The sequence below is a fragment of the Danio aesculapii genome, chromosome 5, assembly GCF_903798145.1.
Source record: "Danio aesculapii chromosome 5, fDanAes4.1, whole genome shotgun sequence".
Lineage (NCBI taxonomy): Eukaryota > Metazoa > Chordata > Actinopteri > Cypriniformes > Danionidae > Danio > Danio aesculapii.
This window is the reverse complement of record NC_079439.1, coordinates 27,271,069-27,297,139: the sequence shown is the minus strand read 5'-3', so window position 1 is coordinate 27,297,139 and position 26,071 is coordinate 27,271,069. Positions and strand designations below refer to the sequence as shown.

At 36.2% G+C, this 26,071-nt stretch overlaps 1 protein-coding gene across 2 annotated transcripts in view; it reads right to left on the bottom strand.

Moving 5' to 3' along the window:
* The window catches only part of trpm3 (transient receptor potential cation channel, subfamily M, member 3), a 194,219-nt gene that overhangs the window by 84,190 nt on the left and 83,958 nt on the right, over positions 1-26,071 (bottom strand). For both annotated transcript variants that reach the window (XM_056457789.1, XM_056457790.1), the window contains exon 7: positions 13,659-13,833. In XM_056457789.1, coding sequence (XP_056313764.1) covers positions 13,659-13,833 — 175 coding nt within the window. The remainder of the gene's footprint in view (positions 1-13,658; positions 13,834-26,071) is intronic.

Here is a 26,071-nt window from a genome sequence, read left to right as displayed (position 1 = left end):
CAGCACACAAATATAATTAAGACAGAGAATATGCATTAAACCATTTATGAAATTATGGCTATTAACAAAAAGGAAAAGAAAAGAGGGGTGAATTCAAAAATTCACATCAAACTAATGGAAATGATGGAGCATTTTAAACAGGCTAATATCCAGTTGTCAAATGCACTTTCACCATTTTAAATATTCAGGTGTCTGATTCACAGAGCTAGATCAATACATGGTGCCAGATCAGATGCACTCTATGCTTCGCAAACTAAACTCTTAGAAACAAAAGTTTACAGGCATTGAAGGTTTCATCAAGAACGGATAAAAGTCAACTGAAGTGCCTTGAAATTAACTACTTTGTTTATGGGCGGCACGGTGGCTTAGTGGTTAGCACGAGCAGAAGTTTGCATGTTCTTCCTGTGTTCCTGTGGGTTTCCTCCAGGTGCTCTGGTTTACCCCACACGTCCCTAATACAGCATGTGGAATTGGTGTTAGCTGTCAGTTAAAGATTTATGTCAGTTAAAGAAATGAGTTGATCACTTTATATGATAGATGTGCTCCAACATTAGGCACATTCAAATCAAGACTTAAAACACATCTGTTTAGCTCTGAACCAAATGAACACTGTACTACGTCTGACGGATCACACTATTATGTTTTTCTTTTCTTTTTCATTCCTTAAAACATGTTTTTTTACACATTTTGATCTGTTTTTATCTGATTTAAAAAAATTCTCTGTGATTTTTATTTTTTATAGTTGTTTCTTTTGTTCCTGTTTATGTATAGCATCTTGAATTGCCATTGTGTATGAAATGTGCCATATAAATAAACTTACTTTGCCCTGCCTTGCCTTGCTTTATAGGGGCTGGTACACTTCAGATCCTATAGGGCATCTGATTGGATGAAAAGCTGAAGTGCACACTGATGTCATGAAAATGTTGATCCATATCGGAAGTGAGAAGCTGCAAGCTTTGAATTAATTATTATATCTTCCAAATTAGGGGTTTGCAACCAATTTTTCAATTCGGGGCTCACTTTATTCTATGATCAATTTTTAAAGGCCCAGCGTTCTCACATTTTCTCAAAAAATGTTTGTATGAAAGGCTCATTTAAACCTTTATTTATTAACAAATAAATTATTTATATAATTTATTCTATTATTTCTTTAAGTTTAATTACATATAAAACTAAAACTATATAATATATTTATTGATTCATTTTCTTTTCGGCTTAGTCCGTTTATTAATCTGGGGTCGCCCCAGCGGAATGAACCGCCAACTTATCCAGCATATGTTTTACGCAGTGGATGCCCTTCCAGCTGCAACCCATCTCTGGGAAACATCCATACACACTTATTCACACTCATGCACTACGGACAATTTAGCCTACCCAATTCACCTGTACGCATGTCTTTGGACTGTGGGGGAAACCGGAGCACCCAGAGGAAACCCACCGAACACAGGGAGAACATGCAAAATCCACACAGAAACGCCAACTGACCCAGCCAAGGCTCGAACCAGCGACCTTTTTGCTGTGAGGCGACAGCACTACCTACTGCGTTGCCCAATATATATTATTTATTAAAACTGTATATATGTATGTATGTATGTATGTATGTACAGGAAAGTCAGAATTATTAGCCCCACTTTGATTTTTTTTTTTTTTAAATATTTCCAAAATGAAGTTTAAAAGAGCAAGAAAATTTTTACAGTATGTCTGATATTTTTTCTTCCGGAGAAAGTCAAAATTATTAGCCCCTTTAAGCTAATTTTTTTTTTCCGACTGTTTAAAGAACAAACCATTGTTATACAATAACCTGCCTAATTACCCTAACCTGCCTAGTTAATCTTATTAACGTAGTTTTAAGCCTTTAAATGTCACTTTAAGCTGTATAGATGTGTCTTGAAAAATATCTAGTAAAATATTATTTACTGTCATCATGGCAAAGATAAATAAATCAGTTATTAGAAATGAGTTATTAAAACTATTATGTTTAGAAATGTGCTGAAACACTCTTTTCTCCATTAAACAGAAATTGAGGAAAAAAATAAACAGGGGGCTAATAATTCAGGGGGGCTAATAGATCTGACTTTAAACTGGACTAAGTAAATGTCTATTTAATATCTACTATTGAAAAATATACAGACAAATGTAAAATACAGTAAAATAATCAGTTTAATCTGATGGTGGTTGAGTTTGCAGCTGGATATCATTGGGAGATCGCTGACAGGAACAGTGAACAACTCCACCAGAGCGCGTCTGAAGGTCATGCAGGTTTATTTTACATTCTATGGCAGAAACACTTTTGAGCCTTACCAGATCCTCCTGTATGGACGCACTGTGCATTATAAAACACTCACAGGACATTAATTCAGACAACTATGCTGATATATTAAATAGTTCACACAAAAATACACAGAGAGAGACTTTCACTGTCACTTCACGCAGTTTGTGAATGAACAAGCTTACGCGTACTAGTTGCAGAAGCAACTAGATCATGAGGCTGTTTTTGCACCGAGTTTAAAGTAATCAATCACAGAACAGGAGAAAGTGTATTACTTCAATCATTTTAATATAGCATATTATTAATGAAATCCAAAAATTATATGATAAGTTAGAAAGGTTTTAAGCTATCTTGCGGCCCACCTGCAGGATTGCTGAGTCCTTGTTCTAAATTGGTCATTTTGTTGTTGAGTTGTAGCTTATTAGCTTACATTAACTTAAGACTAACATATTGATATTAACATCTAAAACATTGAGCATCCATTGAACTTTTTTATTCCACAAAATGTTTAAAGGACAAAAGTTTCTTAGATTATCTAGAACTAATCATTGAATAGTTCTTTGTGGAACTGAAAAATAGTTGGAAAAGCTTCTTAGACAGCTTATTAAAAAGAATGTGTGTGTATTAGAAGAATTAGCAGCATCAATCAAATAAGATTCAATAAAATATTAAAAACATCAGCAAAAATGTGGGACCAGAAGCCTTTCAGCATATTCTGAGATGTTATCTTACATTAGGGAGCTATAGTTTTAACTTTCAGCAAGAAACAGAAGCTGTGATCTTTTTTTTTTTTGTTACATACTGTATATCTGAATAAAGCAGCTTCTAAAACAAGACTAAATTTAGGGTAGGGCTTGATTCTGTCCATTGGGAATATACTGGATCATTAGATTCTTCCCATTTTTAAAACTGATGCGTCTTATGTGAATAAGAAATAGTCCTATATACACATCGTCAGATGAGAAGAGCTTTTCTTGCAGACGAAGTTATTTTGATTATGAATTGCAAGGGCACATCAAATAATAATAATGTGCATGGATAAATCATTTACAGTAAATACTGCAATATTCAGTTTGTTTTGATTCCACGATGACCAGGGAACTGCCCAATTAATTTGTGAACCTTTTTGTATTAGAAATATTGAATTTAGTGAATCAGCTACTAGAGTAATGCAGTGAGAATTTACCACTAAACAATTCTATCAGTGACTGCAAACAACTATTACTGAATTCATCCCTGTTTAGTAGTCTCATTTCTCAACATCCATTTCAATTCACATCGGACGGTTTACTCGATTCCCCAATGAGAACTAGAGATTAAACGCTGATTCCAATCAAACTGCACCTAATTGTGTATAATTAAATCGATCTCACATCCCATCTTATCCTGCAAAGAAATCTTCATTGCATCATCTGAACGCTACTCCTTCCCTCATCGGAAAAAAGAAAACACTCAAAAGCCCTCCTCATTAGCCCAACAACAGCAAGCGCAGCTCCGTAATTCATTTTAATCCAGTGGCGCTGCAGTGCTTGTCAGAGAGTGAATATGTAAGCCGGCCGCAGCCTGCTGCAATTCTCCCAAAACAAAGAGATTTGATTCCATGTTTGAGGGTCTCTGTAGCTCTGCGAGTCTCATGCTGATGGCTCAGAGTGTTATTGATGTTGTTCTAGTGTTGGAAAGGACAGGTAATAAAATAAAGAAAAGAATTTGGTAACCATCAGTCCTCAAAGTATGTAGTATGTTCTAAAAAAAAAAGACTCATTCATCAAAATTCATAGAAGTTGAAAACCACGAAGGGGTTATCTTTTAAAAGTTAATTAGATTAGTTCAAACAATCAAATGAATTCAACAACGAATCAAACAGCTAATTACACGAATGGCCAAAAAATATACACAGGAAAATATGCATTATACATTAAGCTATGTTATACAGTTAAGTTTAGGCTTTTGGTTAGGTTTATGCACTTCTACATGATTGATCTCCAACTCTTATTCCCCTCTAATTTGGGGAATAGTTTACAGTTATGGTTGGGTTTAGGATTAAGGAACAGGTATGGATTACATTTTCCTACAAAACTGACATTCCAGGATCAACATAGTTGTTAATGGCATTGTACTTTGCAAAATCACACCCACTGATGGCTTACATGTGTACTTAAATTGGCTTAATTAATTTCACAATCATTTACCATTTAAAACCCCTTTCATATTCATTTAATACTCCTAAATATTGAGGACATTTCTGCCATTGGTAAACTCTTCTATACACTTCAGTGAAAATGAAAACAATGATGTTTCCTATAAGAGGAGGTTAAAAAACATTAGTTTGAAGGAAAAAAACAAGCAGTGCAAACTCCTCGATGGTAAGTCAATGGAAACAGGAAGATGCTTTAGGAAAACAGAATGAGAGCGATAAATAGACAGAGAGGCTGTCAGTCTGATTAATTGAACCATCCCTCCCCTGGTTACAGGAACAAAGACCTCCACAGTAGGAAAGAGATTAAGAATGGAATTCAGTCCTGAATAAGGTATGAAAAGCCTACTGCAGAGAAGAGCAAAAGACTGACATAATGCTTCTTTTATGTGTCAAGTGCCAATTATTCTCACACAGAACAGAATCAGCGAATCCCTAACAGGAACATAATGTGATCTAATAAGGTTATAATTAATTGTAGTTTGCTGCTGCCCCGTTCTCATCTGGAGAGGTGTATGCGGGTCATGTTCTGAGAGTACGAGAGGTTATGGAGGCCTGTTCTGTCGAGTTCAGGTTAAACATCTGCTCCGGTGCTTCAAAGAAGCACAAGTTGAATTAAGACACATCCCTACAGATCTCATTATACCAGTCTTGATTCTCCGCAGAGCACACACTGAACATCAGCTCAAATGAGTGAAGTATTATTTTCTTATCCTTAGATTTTCTTTTCTGAATATGTTAACATGTTAGCACACATTTTATTTATTATGGTAATCAGATGTAAAATGACCAGATTTCAGACTTTATTCTATTTAAACTCAGATAAAAACAATAATGAATTTGACTTATTTAATTAATATTCATTCGTTTATTTTCTTTTCGGCTAAGTCCTTTTATTAATCAGGGGTCACCACAGCGGAATGAACTGCCAACTTATCCAGCATATGTTTTACGCATTTATGTTTTACACACGTACACTACGGCAAATTTAGCTTTCCCAATTCACCTGTACCACATGTCTTTGTGGGGAAACCAAAGCACCTGGAGCAAACCCACGCCAACACAAGGAGAACATGTAAACTCCACATAGAAATGCCACCTGACCCAGCTGGGAATCGAACCAGCGACCGTCTGCTGTGAGGCGATCGAGCTACCCACTGCGCCACCATGTCGCCCATTTAATTATTATTCGGAATAAAAATCTGCTTATCCTTTAGGAAAGATGTTTGGATGCAAAAGTGAATATTATAATATTTCTTCCAGAGAAAAAAAACATTCAGGAGGTTATGAAGCTTGAGAACTCGAATACGTTTATTTTTTTTATCAGCGCATGTTCCTTGAGGCAATTTTTGCACATTTGCACTTGAATGTGATACATACACATGAATGCATATATGGTGGCATCAGCAACAGCCCTTAAGCTCTTGTCATGCTCAGCATGTGGAGTTATCAACTAGCAGCTTAAAGGCAAAAACTGCCCTGTTAAGCATTCTTACACAGTCTATCGATTGATTTTGATAAACCTCTGCACTACCAGAAACATTACAAATTCTCTCTGCAAAGCTCAGCAGCAAGCTCAAATTTCTTCAATATTTGTCTATTAGACTTCAGTCTATAAGCAAACTGAAACATCGTTCTGCAACTGCATTTTTTGATAGGTACACCTTAGTTTGCATTGTACAATCATGTACAAGACGTCAAGCAATAATGCAGTGGAATAGAGTTAAACTGTCTGGTTCTGGAATGTGCGGGAATGTGTACTGTATATCTTTAATGAATGTCTTATGTTGCATGGGTATATTTATAGGAATAGCCAAAAATACATTACATGTGTCAAAATGATCAAGTTTGGTAATTGTCATCATCAAAATCATTAGGTAATTGTTGATCAGTAATATTCAATAATAATTTTATTATTTTTTACTTTAATTTTAAAGACGATTATTGCAATATTTAGATTTTATTTATAACCCTTAATTCATATATTGAATTCAAATAGTTCAACTTCTCAAACAAATACAGTCTCAACCAAATATTTTTCTATCCAAACAAGCTACACATCAATTAAAGGTTTATTTATTCAGCTCTCAGATGACGTATAAATCTCAATTTGAAAAAAAAAGAAAAAGGTCTCTTATAGTCCAGGGTCAAATATGTGACATAATAAAGGCTATTTTCGAAAAACCCTTTAAAATTTCCTTTAAAAAACAATACTTACTAACTATTGCATAGTTTACTGCATTTCGCATACTTAGGGGGAAAAAACATTTCATACAGTAATAAGCTGTATTATTATCACATGCAATTTTGTACAAATGTCTAAATATTTGCCAATAACATAGTGGGATTAAGCCTATATTCTTAATATGGAATTAATAATAATGTGCAGTTTGCTGAATGAATTCTCTGCATATCAGCAGTGCATATACCACACAAGCAACAATACTTAGAATTGATTTTTACATACTCATACATTTTGATGTTAATGTCTTCAAATTAACCTGTTAAGACATGATAATTACTCTGAAAAACCTTTGCCAAATATCCTCAAAGACTGCCAAAGGCACCTCTAACACTCATTCACTCCAGTTTTCCAATCACAGTTGTAAATTGTAAGCATTTGTTCCACATCAAGCATGGAAATTCTCCCATTGGCTCGTCCTTAGTGGAAAGTGCAGCAATGAGGGAGCAAAAGAGATCCAGCACTGAGCTGAACCATGTGCATGTATGATGATGAGAGATGAGTGCTGTGCTGTAAACTGAAGATCTTCCAGGCCCCAAAACACATCAGATGCACCACTGAGCATGTTTGTTTAAGTCAATAAACAGGTTTCTTTTTTAATGCAAAGCTAATCTTTTCAAAATTAAAAAAAAGAAGAAGAAAATCTCCCAAATGCAAATTAGGCGCATTTCCATCAAGTTGTCAGAGTGACTGACTGTAGTATTGGTAGCTTAGTAACCAGCAGTAAACAAGGCAAGACTGATTTCACATGGCCACCATTTTTAAAAGCAAAATCGAGGCTGCGGTGGGAAGATACCCGGAAGTATCGTTGGGAGTTACATAGGAACATTGTGTACCTGGCTGTATATCTTATCAGCGAAGAGAAAGTGACACCGAGTGACTACTCGACGGTCCGTTCTGAATGAATGGTGAAAATAAAAAGGGATATCAGAGCTCATTTTCAGCTAAGTTAAGTGAAATGGCACTAGTTAGCTAACGTTTTCTAGCCCAAACACACGTTTGCGATGCCATTTATCAAACTCAAGTTAATGAACTGATTCTTTCACTGTATTAGACGTGTCACCATACTGAATTAAAAGAAAAAACGTCCATTTCCCGTTAACATTTAAGGCACTTATGATGGCTATCTTAAAACAGCGCTGATTTACGATTGTGTTCACGTGCTCAACAGAAATCACTGTGATTGGCTGAGAAGGTCATCAGTTCACCTTCCGCTGTTTACCGAGTACAAACTCAGACGAGCGAGCTGCTGATGACTCGACTAATCTTCACGACTGTTTCACGCTCCAGTGTCCGTGTATCTGTGTTTGCACTGGTGAATACTATGGTAAATCAGCGCTGTTTATGAACGCGCTCAGTGGCGCTTAAATGTTAGCGGGAAATGGACGTTTTTAAAACTTCAGTACCGGGACAACACCATTACAGACAACACGAGGGAGTGCTACAAGGGGTCTGCAGCGTTTTATCGCTCACCGGTTTACATAGGTGAAGCAGGAAAGCATCTACATGGTGTTTAACTGGTGCCATGAACTGAAGCCTAGGAGGACACTTGAGCACATTACTCTTAAAGTGATGTTGTTTGATGCTAAATTGCTTTTAATTGTTTAAATTAAACTTACTGAATGATATTAAAGTGATGTTTACACCATTTCTGCATTTTGAAATCTCGGCAACAGCTGGATGTTTGTAGTCCAAGCATGTTACTACAATGTTTACAATGCTGGTCCTATACTTCCGGGTTTCTTCCCACTGCAGCCTCGCTTTGTTCTTTAAAATGTCGGCCGCGTGAAATAAGCGTATGGAGACAGCTGATTAGTCACATAGGTGTAAAGTTCACTACGAGTTAATTTCGCAAATTAATTTCCATCTCCCATTTTTCACAACCTTTTTTACAGAATCACCTCAAGCGAGCGTAAAATTACTATTTGTGAATTAAGGATAATTTTTATTCAAAATTCAATAATTTCTTGTGCAATTTTCAAAATGTGCATTACCCAATTAGTTTGCAAGGGCATTTTTGATCTTACACTGGTTCAATGCTAAATCTACTGTTTGCTAAACTGTTCTTAGACAAAATACTTAAAAATCCTTCCCTTTCAGTAACAGTTTTGTCTCACAAAGGTTTTGTGATCTCACTTTTGAGTCATCAGGAAAGAATACTCCAGTGGGTGGCATGTAAACTAAAGCCAACATGCTGTACTATTACCTTATAACACAGACTTAAGTAAATAGTCATATGGTGTGTGGGTACAAAGATTCATGTCCATGTTTGATAAGGTCATCTTATAAAGATCAGTTATTTCACAGTGGACACGCATGCACAAACAACATTGAAAACAGATACACGATGAATTGAATCAAAATATATGCACAAAACCACAAGTACACACAAACATGCACAGACATTGAGTGAAGCCACTACAACGACTAAAAGGAACGAAAGTATTCATAATAAAAGAAAAACACAAAAATCACTTTGAGAATGTATGATTTAATGACTGAAAATATTCAGAAACAGCAATGAAATTGAATTGAAATTACAGTAACATACAAAGACAACTAGAAACTCTGCATGCAAATCATGGTTCTATTCATTTTGATAGATTCAGCAATTGGCCCTGTTATACATTTTAAGTAAGATATGTATAAGATTTCTGTTCCAACTATAGATTTTCACCCATATCAAGGCATAATAGAATATTTGTCTCATATATTACATCAACTCTTTTCTCACAGTACTGTCAAAGTTAGTAGTTCTAACCCTTCACCTTATGAGAGTCTATTCTGTTGTGATTAGTCAGATGGTGCAGTCTTTTGTGATTGGTCAAACATTTACAGTGCATGTAACACTCTTAGAAATAAAGGTACAGGTGCTGTCACTGGGGTCACCTTTTCAAAAGGTACTGCCTTTTTTCTAGAGTGAGAAGCCAAACACCTATTACCATATTTGATTTTCCATTTCAAATGCCTTCTTGGCACATGTAAACAGTAATAAGAACAATAATGATAAATTTTAACAGTCACTTCTGGGCTGAAAATACAAAGCAGATTTGCTTTCCAGAGCAGAAAACAGGCTTTCCCAGCTTGTCAACAACATGAGCCAAAATCTTCCAGGCCTCAACTACAGTGTTTAGGGTAAAAGCAGATGTTGTTCGCAGGCAGCCAATGAAAATCAATAAAGGCTGGCATTATGTAAAGTTGTTACACAGGTTTGTGCATTGAGATTGAATTTCCAGCAAACTTTTTGGTTTTAGCTACAATGCGTTCTTTGTTTTAGGAGACAATTACTATCACCATTCTTCATTTCTTGCACTTCAATTCATTGGAAAGCTACAAAAATACTATATATTTTAAAGTCTGAATGTAATATATATTAAAACCAGTGAAAACTCAAAAACCCATCTAGCCTTTTCTGAAAATGTACCTCTGTATACATTACTGGAGCACCAAACACATCCCAGAAGCTACTTTTTTTGTTTTCGCAAATCACTATAGGCTGCTGTGTACCCTTTTGAGACCTCGAAATTCTATCACGAGTGCCATTCGCACCTGCTGTTATCACATAAATCCATTAGAGGCGCTGTTGACTGACTGACTGAATGAATGACTCACTGGCCATCAACTGACCCACCCTCCTCTTTCCCTAACCCACTACCTTAAACCGAACTGACAGTTTTAAAAAGCTTCCAGAAAAAGAAAAGTCCTCACTGATTTTTTCCACATTCTCACAGTGTTATTTACCTGTTTATCAAATTTTTTGGTTTCAGTTTTTGTCTTACCCACTTTCTAGAACCGTTCTTCGCCGGAATCGAACCCTAATGTCCTGGTCAACTTCTCTCTGCGTCTTAAGTCCACTGACATACATGGCAAGCTAACTGGACAGATGGTAAGCGTAAAAAGCAATGGCGCCCCATTTTAAAGACAAAAAGCAGCCATACGTACTTCTGGTTACATTCTCCGCGATCTAGAGAAATGTATATAGGGCTGCATTTTCAGAATGAGCCTATTTTACAACCAACAGCCATATTAATCAGTACATAAAAAGTTGTACTCACCAAAACAATGCATAAATACGGTCACTTTAAATATATGAAGTCATGTTAAGATAACAGAAAACAACATGGGCTCATTCTGAAAACGAGCCTTACAGACGTTTCTGGAGACCGCGAATTATGTAGCCTGAGGTACGAATGGCTGCATTTCATTTTTTAAAATAAACGCTACAACGGGGTTTGAGTCCAGTGAAGAGCAGTTCCAGAAAGCAGGTAATACAAAAACAGAAGCCAAAAAATAAAATAAACAAGTAAATAAGAGGGAGAGAATGTGGTAAAATCTGAAAACAGGGTAAAAATCAGAAGAGGCCTTTATTTTCAGGATTGCTTTTGAAACGTGTTGGTTGGGTTTAGGGAAGTGGGTGGGCGGGTCAATTAATAAATTGGTTGGGTTTAGGGAAGGGGGAGGGTGGGTCAGTCGATCGTTCACTTAGTCTGTCAAAAAATCAGTCAACAGCGGCCTCTGGTGGGTTTACACGAGAACAGCAAGCACAAATGTCACTCGCGAGAGAAATCTGAGATCTCAAAAAGCGTACACAGCGGATCTTGTGGAATCACGAAAACAACGTCTTTAGAGGTACGTTTTCAGAATAAGCCTGGGTTGAAAGTAAATGTTTCTCTTGACGGCACCTATAAGCTGAATGTTAAAACTCTTTACTGATCTACTTCTGGAAATAATGGCTAATGGGGGAAGGATAAATGTGAACTGTCTAAAAGCTGAAAGCAGAAAGTGCACTCTAATTGAAAAGTCATACAAGTTTATGATGTTGTCAGTCTGGTGAATAATTGAACAGTAGAGCAGTGGATTCAAAAAGATGACAAGACTTGGCTGATAATATCAGTAGTAAGAATTGTGTTCTTTTCTGTGCATCCAGAGATAAAGAGAAGGTGTGTGTGTGTGTGTGAGAAGCTAAAAGGAAGAGACGGGTTAGGGCCTGAGGAAATGTACTTCATGTGGACTGCAGAGGTAGTGACATTTATCAGCCCCGAGCTGAAGGCTCCACTTTACACGCATCTCTGACTGTCCGATAGAATAACTGCATGCTGACATTGAGAGAAATGTGTGGCAGAGAAATCTCCTGGCTTTCTCTCGAGTTCACCCTCGCACAGGAACTCAAGCTCAGGAAGAAAGGCTCTAGAGAAGTTTCTTCAAATCTGTCAGATCAGGGAGGGTTTAATCATTAGGACTTATATAGGCACTTTGTACAGACTCACCAGTTCTTTCTTCTTCATGCACTCCATCAGAATTATGAAGAGATGCTGGGCCTGCGTCCCGGCTGTATGTGAACGTCTCTGAATGGTGACTAATAACTGTCTCTCAAAGATTCGTTTATGATTCTAGCATGTAGTCAGAGAGAAAGATGAGACTGGCATATCAGAGCAGTTCATTTATGCAATCAACACATTCCAGCAGAGCGCAACAGGAGGGTTCCGGAAGGAAAAATTCCCATTAATTTCCTCCTTAGGACAAACTGCTTTTTTAATGATAATTATGACCCTTTCATAAAACGACCAACCATAGCTTTAAGTCACAGTGATTTCAAATAAAAATTAAAACAGAAATGATGAAAACAGTGGCAAAATTGACCTTACACTCCTATGGTGCATTGCAAATGTCATATTGTATATTGGTCTCCCTAATTTCTTAAACAGTTTTTTTTAGTATTTCTCTCATATAATTTGTATATTTGAATACATTTCAGGGCTGTAAATTGTCTATAATGCGAATATTTGAATATCATGCAATAAATGATAAAAATATCTCAGTGAATTGACTGAAAAATATAGGTTTATGGGTATTAATAAGGTTTTAACTCCAATAGTTGAAATAAAATTTAGCAATACTGCTAATCCAAACATTTATTAACACATTTCTTCAGCTCAAAATTAATAAAGTCTAATAAATGTTAATAAATAATGGAGTATATTCACACAGACTTTTATTTTCAGTCAGCCATTTTGTCATCCTATGCAAAATCGCCACGTTTAGGATCTGATTTCTGTTATCATCACTTGCCTGGCTGAGTTACGATATAAAGTGGGTATCAGACCAAACAAGAAGCACTGCATTAAATTATATTTTTCTCTGCGCCATGTCTTTAAAATATGGAAATGAATTTTTACCCCAGTATTTTCAATGGAGTTTCTGCGCTAGCTCGCTGCTAATGATGGCGCCTGCGTTTAAACGGTCTTTCATCTCTTTTTACGCTTTAACATCCAAATGGATTCTTTAAGTCTATTTAACTGAATGTATTCTAATGACAAAATTACATTACAACATTGATGCTGTAAAAGGAACCTTATGAAATTGAAAATAGTCACATAAACCTACCGGAAGTTCACCATTGCCCTGAAAAACAATAACTGTGCAAATAGCTCATTGATAATTATTCCTATAGGCTAGTTAACGTCTTACATGATGTTAACAAATGAGACCTCATTGTAAAGTGTTACCGGTTGATGACATTACAACACGTTTAAGAAATTATCCACTAGATCACATTCAATTATGCATTATTTGTATGTCTGTTTTTGTATTTGCATAACTGTTAAAACATGTCTTGTACAAATCTAATAAATATATTGTGTTTAATACTAATGGACATTACTTACTTTATTATTATTATTATAATTGTTAGAAATTTAATGCAAACAAAGCTCAATTTACAGTGCTTTATGGGACTATTAGCTCATTGCTAAAAACACTGTGATTCATTTGAGACCCGGTTGGTTTCATTCATGGCTTAAATGTCTCAAAATGAGTGGGAAAATTACTGCTGAAAATTGAGTGGCTACTGTTGCGCTCTAGCCTGTACGACAGTTCAATCTTCATCTATATGTAAATGAATATTCATATATAATCGCAGTGTTACAGTGTAGAGAGAGATAAACCTGACATACCCGCCCTCTTCTGAGTACTTGTGCCCAAAGGCCAGGATGTCAGAGGCTCGACCGCTGCCGTCACACACCACCACAGGCACTGGAGGAGTGTCTCTCAGGTACTCCAGGACAATAGAGATGACATTCGGACCCCCCTCCACTATCAGAGCCACCACTGGAACACCCTGTCCGATCCCTGCAGCCGAAACACAAACGTTACAAGGAAAAGTAATCAGAAAGATTAAAGGTGAAGGGTGCTTTTTTTATCCTCCACCAGTTTAATGTGCAGAGACAACTAGAGGTAAGCCGTTCATGTAGAGTGTAAACAGTTCTGGAGGTGGTTTGTTTGTGTGTCTGATTTTTACCAGTGCTGTGTGCTGTCTATAAAAGCCTTTTAGGGGGGACTTTATTAGTTTGAACACTAGATGAGTAGAGAAGGGATGCTGGGAGTGTGTGGAAAATGATCATTATTTTTGAGTTACAGTTAGGTTACAGCTCACACTTAACCTATAAAGACCAAGTTCTCCCAATAAAGTTAGTTCTGTCAGCATTATTCACTGTCCTCTGGGGGTGATAATCACCAGTGTGTCTACAACATGATATTATCAAGATACTTGTTTCATGACACAGTATTACTGCTTTTTTAAAATATATTTATTTCCTTTTTTCAACTTCAAATTATGTCCCCAAATGAAAACTGTGTCAAAATTTCTGTTTGAACTAAATAAATACTTTTCTCAGTTTGTTTATCTTACTTAATCAATACGGTTTAATCTCCAGTAGTTGAAATAATAATCAGCAATACTGCCAATCCAAACATTTACTAATACATTTCTTCAGCTCAAAATTAATAATGGCTAATAAATCCCGTAACTGATCATTATTAGTTTAGGTTAGTTAATGTCTTACAGATAGTTAACAAATGAGGTAAAGTGTTCCTTGTTGATGACATTACAACACACATGGTTTCTGCTACATTCATTCGCCAAACCAAACTTCATACCGCCACAGCTACATTACAGCTTCTCATTCAAAACATTCAGTCATTGTTTTTTTAATGGGGGTTATAATCTCCCCAAAATGTATTAAAGGTAAATGAATTATAACAGCGCAAACTTTTCTGTAATTGTAGTCGTGCTGTGTGTTATTTGTTTAACCCTTTAAGGTGACATGGTGACTGAGAGGTGTGTGATGCCTGAGGATGGCAAACATGAAGCAGATTTCAGTTAAGATGAACACAGTTTACATAATTATACTTTATAGATAAAGGGTCTGCATACAATGACTTTATCTTGCCGGAGTTTATAGCCATTTCACTTTACTTCAAGACGCATTAATGCCACTCTGTAGGTCTGTTGGAGACATTCATAAATATTCCTAGCAAATCTACAGACATACTTGTTACATAAACACACTAAATCGCACTTTAGCAGCGTTTATTTAAGAGCGCACAAGAAAATCGGCACTTGAGCAGCATATATTTGAGAGCGCAAGAAGTTTTGTCCACGAACAGAGGAAATCGGCGAGCAAGCAAAGAGATTCTGCTCGTATTACATGAATGTGATCTCGACTTGCAATACTGCGCTCACAACATTTGTCATTGAAATATCGCCATAGGTAGTTGGTAGATCTGTGTAAAAGGCCTGCTGCCACAGCTGGAAAAAATCCTAAAGCAAACAATGACATATTTAGGAAATTTGAGACAAACATGAGAATATTCTCTAGAAATCACATTAATGCATTAGTTGTATTTTTGTTTTCACATGTATAACTGTTAACTGTAAAAAATATAATAAATATTTTGAGTTTAAAACTAATAGACAGTACTTTTATTATTATTATTATTATTGTTTTAATTAATCTGAAAATCAATTTACAATGCTTTAAGGGATTTATGGGATCATTTTTCCATTTTATTGCTGCAGTCATTGTTTTTGTTTTAAGCAGTTTCTGTAATCCTACATTTTTTCTTTTACTAATTGAAGATGACACCACTTATCAAAAAACACCTCCATTTAGTGAACAGAAATTGATTTTATTTTTGACCAAATAGTATAACATATTGGCCACACGTTGATATGGGCATTCGTGTAGCTATATAGTATCCTCAGAGAAAGTATTGCTAGTCTGCATTGATATTTTCCCCATTCCTACTGTCCATATAGTAACTAAGTGGCGTTTTTTTGTACATATTTTTAACAACATAGGCTACATCTTTGAAAAAAAGACAAAGGCTATATATTATAATATACATAATAAATGAGGGCTGCCTCTAAGAGCTTCAGCAAAGTATTGATAGCATCACTAACATGGCAGTCGGAGTGATAGTTTACACTCTCACCACTTTTGTTTAATTTATGTTTTGATTTACACTCATATTATTTAAGAGAAGACTGACAGTCTCAAGTTGGTTTCCTTCTTATGATCCAATTTCAAAGTTTCAGAGGTTAAAGATTTAAGTGAGGCAAAGAGAAGGAGGTGAAACTACTTGGAAAGCTTGGCTAGGCCTGCATTAGTCACTACTGAGTCACTACTTAACTAGGAACATGTAGGCTACATGCTTGTTGCCACAGGGTGCGATTTGGGAAGCAAAAGCCTACACTAAAGTCTGTATCGCTATAAGGGCGTCCAGTCAGGCAATCAACTTGTATCCCCAACCACCCTAATAGATTAAACAAATTTATAATTGAGCTGCTGCACATCTCTGTGCAAACATAGCAGTGATTGTTTGATTGTTTCAAACATGTTTTAATGAATCTAGTGAGTCAATGAGCCATTTATAAAGACAACCATTCATAGGTTTATGAAAAAAAGATAAAAATATGAACTGTAACATTTAAAGCTACAAAAAATACATATACTACATTGTATTTGTCAGTGCCAATGTAGGCAAAGTAAGAAAATGATGAAGTATCCCTTTAAGAATGAGCAAGGAAAAGCTTCTGAAAAGAGAAGTTTGAGTCATTCTGGTGTGCAGAGGAACAGATTATTCTGGTGAATGGCTGTTGAGACTGACCCTTCAGATATTCTCATCATAACCCAATTGTGTCTGTCAGCATGACACCCAACATCCACTTAGCCGCAGTGAACAAAAGACAGTCCTCATGAGGCACTCCACAGTGAGAGGAAGCGTTTGCCTTTACTAACCTTTATCTGGAGAATTCCTGCTCTGCATCCATTTGATGTCCAAACAATTCCATTCTGATTGACAAGCTCTCAATTTGATACCAACTGTGATTTAAATCCAATTCATTCAGTTATATTTTGATTATATTGCCTTTTTTCCCTAAAAATTAGTGACAAACTCTCTCCTCTGTATATACAGTACCAGACACTTTCTTCTCAACTCTCTAAGTTTCTGGAAAACATTGTGCAGTTTTTAAGTGTGCTTCATGCAGGTGAGTGGGCTTAAAAACATCTGTAAGTGAGACACTGTCCATTCTCTGTATGCACTGGCTGTTTTAGACTGATTTAAAGGCACAATATGTATGATTTCCCCCCCCCCATTAAGATATCCAAAACCCACTACAACAGAAAGGAGCTGTACAATGTAGAGCTTTATAAGCAAGCGTGAGTGTTTTAAAAATGATACGAGACTGAACTGGGAGCCAATGCAAGCTAAAAAGCCCACCAGTGCTGTGCTGCCGTAGTGGAGTGTGTGTGAGAATGCATGCTGCTGAGTTTTGTATGTACTGAAGCCGTTTGATTAATTTAGCAGGTAAACCAACAAAGAGAGCATTACAATAGTCAATCCTGCAAGTGACAAATGCATGAATGAGTTTTTCAGCATAAGGTAGAGTGAGGTAAGACCTAATTTTTGCAAGATTCCTCAGATGACGAAAAGCAGAATTTGTAATGCTCTTGATGTGCGAGTCTAGTGACAGATGAGTGTCAAAAAAAAAATCACACAAAACTCACATGATTTGGTAGATGGACAGACGACAGCATTATCCAAATTCAATTTGAACTCGCCATCTTTAAATGTGTCAGCTGGTGTGCCAATAAGGAGTACCTCTGTTTTAGAACAATTCAATTTGAGAAAGTTTTGGTGCATCCACATTTTGATTTCCTGCACACACTCTGAGGAAATTGAGGCATTAACGGACAGATTTAATTTGGAGCTAATATAAGTTTGTTATAAGTTATTACTTACATTATCCCAAATGTTCCGAAGACAGGTCAATTGAAACTTGTCATTTTAACTATTGACGTGGTAGAACCAATAGAAAGCAGGTGAAATAATGAAGATGACGACTCCCATGACTCCTCAGTCATCAAACTGCTCGGTTGTTTGTTGTGAATGTGTGGCGAAATTTAGAGATTTAGTGGCGAAAATTAGAGATACTCTGCCTTTAAATCTGTATAACTTGTATTTTTGAACTATTAATTGAAAGAATCCCTAATAAGAACCAAACTATACTGCTTCATGTTTTTGATCCACTAAAAATAACTAGTTCATAAGAGCCATTCATTTGTTGATTGAACTGCACTGATTGACTATTTGTTTTATGCAGCCTGCTGTTTTTTCCACAGAACCCAATGTTTTAGTGCACATTGAAATGTAAATGTCTTTCGCTTTGGAGGTACACACTTGCAGCACAATCAGATCATTTCTGCATTCATTAATCAGCTGTAATTAACCATTCTTGTTTTAATTAACAGGTGTGCGTACAGCAGGAGAAGACCTAATAGGGAGCAGGTGAACAGGACCAAAAAAACTGATCAGCCCTGCACTCTGACTCTCCTACAACTGGATGAGTATAAGTTGTAGGTTATGACTATAATTCAAAAAGCATGTTGCAGTCAGATCCTCCTACCACTGCTTAAATTATGCAAAGGAAGAAGGAAGAAGTGAAAACGAGAGAAAACGAGAGCGAGACAGACAGAGAGGTACACCAGATCCACATGTGCTGTCATCATTGTGCCTAAAATGGGTACGGTTACATAAAGTGTGTCTATTTTTAGCAGCTCACTGACTTCAAACGCAACTGCTGCTCAGCTGGTATAGAAATCAGAACCAGCAGGATTTATTTCTTTTTTACGACCTCTTCCTCCCACTGTTATCACCATGTGTCTCTTGTTTTTTTACTTTATATCACTTTCGGTTTTATTGAGGTGGTATTATTGATCAACGAGACCTTTGCCATGATGTTTGTGGACTTACAGGAGCACTTATGTTTACACACACATGCAAGCACACACACAGACCTATTAAGCATGGTTGTAACTGTCTAGACTAGCTCTTACGTTACAACAGGACAAAGCATACATTATTTATCAGACAGCCTGTTTATGTTCCTAAAAAGCCAAAAGACTAGGAGTTTTTCTTTTAGGAAATGCTTACCTAAAATCAAAGTTACCAGTCAACTGTGTTTAGTACTGTATTTGTCAAAATTTTATCTTAATTATTTTTTGTTTATATATTCAGCTCTTATAACTATTGAACAGATTGTGCTGAAAAAAATACACAATAACTGATTATTATGCAGAACTTGTTTGATCTTGTTGATAAAATAATTTATTAAATTTATATGCATAAATTCCATATGGAACATAGAACCTATCTTAATTTACCTTAAAAACTAAGATTATTTTATATAAATACAGCTGAAATTAAAAAGGCACGATATATCGGCGGCCATATCGTTATCGGCCAATAAAAGCAAATTTTTTAATGTTATCGATATCGTTCCGATATCAAAATTAGGCAGATTTTTTTAAGCCAATAAATTATGGAATTGTACAGAACTGCACAACAAACACACAACATTGCCTCAACGTAACGACCTTCCTAAACCATTGTACCAACCTTGTAAAAAGGTTGAGGATCTACGTTGTTGCCAATGGTTGTCACAACGGTATCATAATGTTGCCATTTAAACGGCCATTGCTTTAGGTTGTGCTTAGGACGACCACTGTACAACATTTACTCGTCATCAATAAATCAAAATTAAAATTTCAACAGACCGTTCGACTTCTCATTCAACAGAGGAGACGTGAGTATAGCTTTATTTCTTCTTGCCAAATAAGTGATCAGTGGTCATTTGTGCAGTCCTGTTGTTTTAAGTTCTGACCTGTCCTCTTGTTCACTGCCTATTTTGACTTGTGGCTGCTGTGGAACCATCTCTGAACTGGATTCTCTGTTGGATTTCTTTCTCTGATTGCTTTCTCCGTACCAACAACTAATTCTAATTCTGAAAACTCTTCGGCTGCACTCCCCAGTCTGCTGTATTCTCCAGTCCAGAGCTTCAATGTAGTGTCTGCATTTTTATTTATTTATTTATTTATTTATTTATTTATTTATTTATTTATTTATTTATTTATTTATTTATTTATTTCAATTATGAATTTTATTTTTCTTGTTTGTTTACCTTCTCAATTGACATTTTAATTTAGCCTACACTTTGAGTTTAATTGTATATAGTTATTTATTTAATATAATCTAAACTTTATTTTAGTTTTCTTATAATTAGATGTGTACTGTATGTATTAACGGGCACCTAGGTTACGTCCTTTTTTCAGATTTAATATGAGTCTTTTGTGTCTCCAGTATGTGTCTGTAAAGTTTCAGCTCAAAACACCCATCAGATTTTTTATTATACATTTTATTAAATTCTATTTTATACATTTTTGCACTAGGAGGAGGTTTTGGTGTACTGCGCTTCTAAAAACTCACTCTTGACATCCACATTTGATGATGATTGATGATCCTAGCAAACTGAACAGACCTTTTATTCCCGGTTACTTTGCACTCGTCTTCTCTTATTGATGTGATTATACACGTGACTACCGGGACATGTTAATGCACACAGCTGTCAATCAATTCGGTGGGTGGGGGGACCGCACTCCTACGTCAAGTTGCAGTCAGTCTGAAAACCGCTCCAATTTGTCCACCGTTTTTAAGTTGTTAAATTGAAAAAAAAAAAGGACTGGGTGTGTTTATATCACCCCAATATGACGGTCTATACACCATACTTACACATATGTCTGTCCAAACAGCTTGAAAAGTAGATTTTTCACCATAGGTGCCCTTTAAATGTTGTGAAATATTGAATAAAAAAGTTTAATTATATTATTTTGTGTGGCGTTTTTACACTTCAAAGCTTACACATGCAGTTGTTAAATTAAAAAGGAAAAAATAATGAACAATATTTAGGTTTGTTGGGTGCCTGCCTCACACATGCGTGGGTCGAACTTGTTCAGGCTTGTCTAGTGCACTATAACAGAGCTTTCCTCACATTGTTTATCCCTTCAAAGTTCATCCTGTCTTTGTGTGGTATTTCTGTAAGTTAACTCAGTAAGTAACCATATTCCTTCTCATTGTAGATATGTTTGATAGAGTGCCATTGTGTATTTTGGTTTAAATTGCCTCAGGAAAAATATACATGTGTAAACATAATAGCACGATGCACATGTGTTAAACAACTCGGGATATTTGTAATCTAATATGATTATTTGTTATTATCAATGTGTTGCCTACCATGTGTTGTTGATGTAAGATTGTATTCAGTTTGATCCGCATATTCATATTGATTATAACAAGTGCATGTGATGGCTATTAACACACACACATAGAGATCCAACAGAGCCTTCACAGCAGCCCAAACAGCAGCATGGGAGAGTGTGCCAGTCACTAAATTTTAGCATGCAGGTTCTCAACCATCCGTCACATTCTGTCTTTATATTATCCACTGTGTTTGTCATAAAGTCATGTGCTCAATGCTCAGGTGTATTAAAATCTGACTCTGAGGACAAGTGTGCCTCCGCTTCGTGTGCACGTGCATCACACACAGTGTTGCCAACTATTTTCAATGAAAAGGCACTTAACTCTGCCGGCAAAGTTGCTAAATTTCGCTAGAGTACGTCATATGTAAATTTGCATATTACTGATGTCATCACGTTTTGCCGTTTCTATTTGTTTAACTGCCTATGATTAATAAAGGGGTATTTATATTAGCACTACGCTTTATATATGCATTTCAATTTAACTCAATTTATTGCTATTTGAATACAGTATATCAATATAGATGTGTAGTGAATTTGCAGTAATCTCTCAGAGGTAATAAACTTAGACAAGTTCCGACACTGTCACTAAAATATCTGTGATTGTGAACAAGGTGAAATTAAATTGTTATAAAAAAGGAGAAGTAGATCGGTTTGCCTGTACAATGGAAATACCTCACACACCCTGTGCTAAATCATTTGTCGTCGGTATGCAGAGGAGTGATCTGCTCTCAGGCTGCAGGTGGGAGAGACTGCTGTACAAGGACTGGGCCGCCTGTCAGTGCTCTGAGGCGGGGGTGGCCGACGACATCACCCGCAGCTCGTTGAGAAGAGTAGGGAAGGTACAGTATTGGCACAAGGGGGTCTGAAAAGTTGCTAAATATAGTGACAAAGGCGCTAAGTTGGCAACACTGATCACACAGTGCCTGCAGTTTCAAACTCACAGCGGTTTATCATAAACCTTTCGATCATTTTTCCCTCAATTGACAGCAAGAACAAACATAGAAGCATTGTCTGACTGACAAGCAGCACCTACATGTGTTCAAAAGAATCTAAAACGCCAAATGAGACAAATTTATGCCACATTTTCTAAAGTAAATCATACAATCTGTATTTAGCTTGTACGATGGCTCTGAACTGTCAAAACACCTCTCAAAATGTTTTTTTGGACATTACATATTTGTACATTTGTACATTACTGTAACTTGTTTTATTCAAGAACATTTTTACTGGTTTCAGTTCTAAGTTCATTTTCATTTTACTTAAAATATATTTATTTAACTTGTTTGTTAATTAAGTTCCATTTTAAAATGTAACCAATTATTGTTATGCAACAGTCAAGTTGCATGTTAATTTGCTATGCAAAGAAAAGGAAATAATTTATTTTTGGTATGATAATTTATGTAAAATCATGAATATATCTATATAATCACCTTGCAATTTTGAAATTATAGCTTGTTTGCTTTAAGCAGGTTATTCAGGTCATAATATCAGTTCAAACTTTTATGACGTTTTTAAAATCAAGTTGTTTACTGTATAAAAATATAACATTTTGAAATATTTATATTTATTGGATATTGTATATTGGTTATCGGCTTCCAAATCTTAAGAGTTATCGACTATTAACTATTAAAATATTAAAACTAGGATAAAAAAAAAATGTACAGTATATAATAAAACATAAATGAACTGAAATTACTAAAATGAAAACATCTCATTTATTGCAGTCAACGATGAGCTGACAGTTTGTCTCCATTTTTCTATATTGTAAAATATTGGATTTTTTCTTTTTAAATGTAGCAGTGTACTTAAAGAAGTTTGACAGTTAATAAAAATGTGATTGACGTACACCCCTATTATTTTGTGTGAGTACAGAAAGAGATAAATCAGCCACAGCTAAATGAGACATTAATTTACAGCTTTTGTTGCATATCTTACTTATGAACCTGGTGGTCCATAGAAATGTTGTTGGCTAAGCCAGTGAGCACATATGCTGCTACTTCACTGTAACAGCAGCTGCTAAGAGATCATTGGGGGAAATGTAATGTGGGTCAAAGGTTTCCAAATTGTGTAAAGGGCAATAAAACATGCTGTCATGATTCTCAGAGACTAATCAGCAAAGAAAGTATAAAGATTAATAAAGCAGATACAGGTTTGCTTCTGCTATGTATCTTTTTTCCTTTCCAACAAAAAACAAATCAGGTTACAGAGAGACTTTGTTAAGGAGTCTGGGTGGGCAGTGGTGACGCTCTATATCTTCAGCTGCCAACTACATCAGCGGCCAAAGAAAGCCAAAGCACAGTCACTTTTCAAGTCTCAGTACAGTCATTTGCCATTTAATCAGAGAATGTCAGACGTTCACCCAGCAGCAAGTCCAATGACATCTAAAATCTTCTATTACCGTCATCAAAAACCTCTTCATCTATCAAATTAAGAAAATTAATCAAAACACAAAATAAATTAATCAATAAATAAGAAAATGTGAGCAAATAGAAATTGCAAAAGTATACTTTGCTTTCAAAAGCATTATTAAACTTGATAAATGATTTGTTCATTAGCCAGTGCTTTTTTTACTCACATTTGATGCTAGAGGCTTTGTTCTTAATTGTTCTTAATAACAAAACTTATAGATTATTATTCCTCTGCAAAAAAGTGCAGTTTTTACCATTTCCAGGCGTTGTATTTAATGAACTTATTTTATCAGATCAACACCTAGCGTGTGTTTGGTTATATTAAAGCCTTGGTGATGTTTAAATTGTGAAGATCTAGAGTTTTCGTCGAAGGGCATGTCCGTGGCAGCCTCACAAACTTTGATGTTTAGCCATGAAAAACCAAGTTGTTATAACTCAGCCGTTGTCTGATCTGCCTCAAAATCCACGTTCGATAAAGTCCTGACCTGAACCCGTTTACATGCCAATGTCCAGTCACAGTCATACCGCTACCTGCTGGCAACAGGAAATGTCATGTTTTACACTGTAGCAAACTCCTCCTACACAATTTATCAGATCAATTCAATGTTCCATTAGTTTAATTCAAAGATCTTTGTAATGTAAAATTGTAAAGATATAGAGTTTTCATCGAAGGTCAAGTTCAGTCTATCGACATGGAAGAGGAAGTACTTATAACTTAGCCACACCATGTCCAATCTGCCTGAAAATTCACAGGTTCGATAAGATTTCTCTCCCAAAGACACCTACATGCCAATATTGAGTCACAGTTATAGCGCCACTTGCTGACAGAAGAAAGTTTGGCATAAATCGTGGATTTTCTCAGCATTTTTGAAGATTTTTTGAAGCATTTTTCGAAGCTTAAATTATTATAGTCCACTGTTCTCTGTCATCCTAAAACCACTGGGCGGCAGTGAGCCTGGGTGCGAGGTCCCTTTCATCGATGCTTGCAGCTTTAATAGATTATTATTGCTTCCATTTTAATAGTTTTGCTATTTCTTTCTTTTTAAAGGGATAGTTCACCCAAAAATTACAGTTACTAAGTAAAAAAATTACTTTTTGAAGAAGGAAAAAATACTATGAAAGTCAATGGGTCTCAGCAACCACCATGTTCAACAGAAGAAAGAACCTCATATATGTTTTGATTTCTATGAGTAAATTATGGCAGAATATTTTTTTTTGTGGGGGGAACTATCCCTTTAAAAAGAGATAAACAGCAAAACAATTAAAAGGGAAGCAATAGTAATCTATAAGTTTTGTCTATTAAGAATAACTATTAAAGTAAACAGTTGCCAAGCACCACATGTGAGTAAAAAAGCACTGGCTAGTATATGAAACAATGATATTCATCAAGTTTACCAATGCTTTTGGATGCAAATAATTTTTTATCATTCATTCATTTTCTTTCCGGCTTAGTCCCTTTATTTTCTTAGGGGTCGCCACAGCAGAATGAACCGCCAACTTATTCAGTATGTTTTACACAGCGGATGCCCTTCCAGTCGCACCTGGAGAACCTGGAGGGAACCCACACCAAGACGGGGAAAACATGCAAACTCCACACAGAAATGCCAACTGACCCAGGCAGGGCTCGACCAGCGACCTTCATGCTGTGAGGCAATCGTGCAACCCACTGCACCACCGTGCTTCCTCATTATATCATTTGATTAATGAAAATAGTAATAATAAAAAAATTATTTCTAGTTCTTTTTAATGATGAAAAAGTGCACATTTACTTTCAAATGTGCTAAACAATATTTATGACTGGTATATCTCAAGTCATCAACCACGGTCTAGTGTTGCACAATGTTAGCTTTAGGAGCTAAACACAAACAAGAATTCACAAGAGAAAAAAAGGTTTAAAAAGTTTAAATTGCTTGGTTTAGAAAACCGTGCTGATCCCCTGCCAGGCAATTGATGGTCAGCCTGCCATGATTCAGACACCCACAGTGATGAGTCCTGTGCCTCCAGCTCACTCCATAACCTCCTCACATTTACCAATTGACCTGCGGCACCACCACGAGAGGACGGCGAGCCCAGCAGTAATTGAGCACAAGCCCCTGTGCTCAGGAACAGGAGCATGAGGAGATGAGTGCTGTTACGCAGACAGACATGGGCTGATTTGTATGCCCCCCTGCCAAGCATGTAGATGGAAGATGAATTTTTTTGGAGCCATGGAAAAAAAACAACAACAAAAAATGAGCAGTTCATTCTGTGTCACTCTCAATCTATTTCATTTACACCTTGTGTGAACAATCCCATCCCCTGCCTGGCAGTGACAAATGCGCTTTATTTATTTATTCAAGAGATTAAACACAACTGCTAGACACGAGATCTCTGCCCACAACTGGTATAATGTGTTATTGTGAAAAAGACTGCAAAACAAGCAACCACCAAAAGTCAGAAGTGTGTGGTCGAAATTCTGATCGGATCCAGAGATTTCTATCCTGCAACACCCCCAGAAGCTCTCAATACTAATAATGTGGG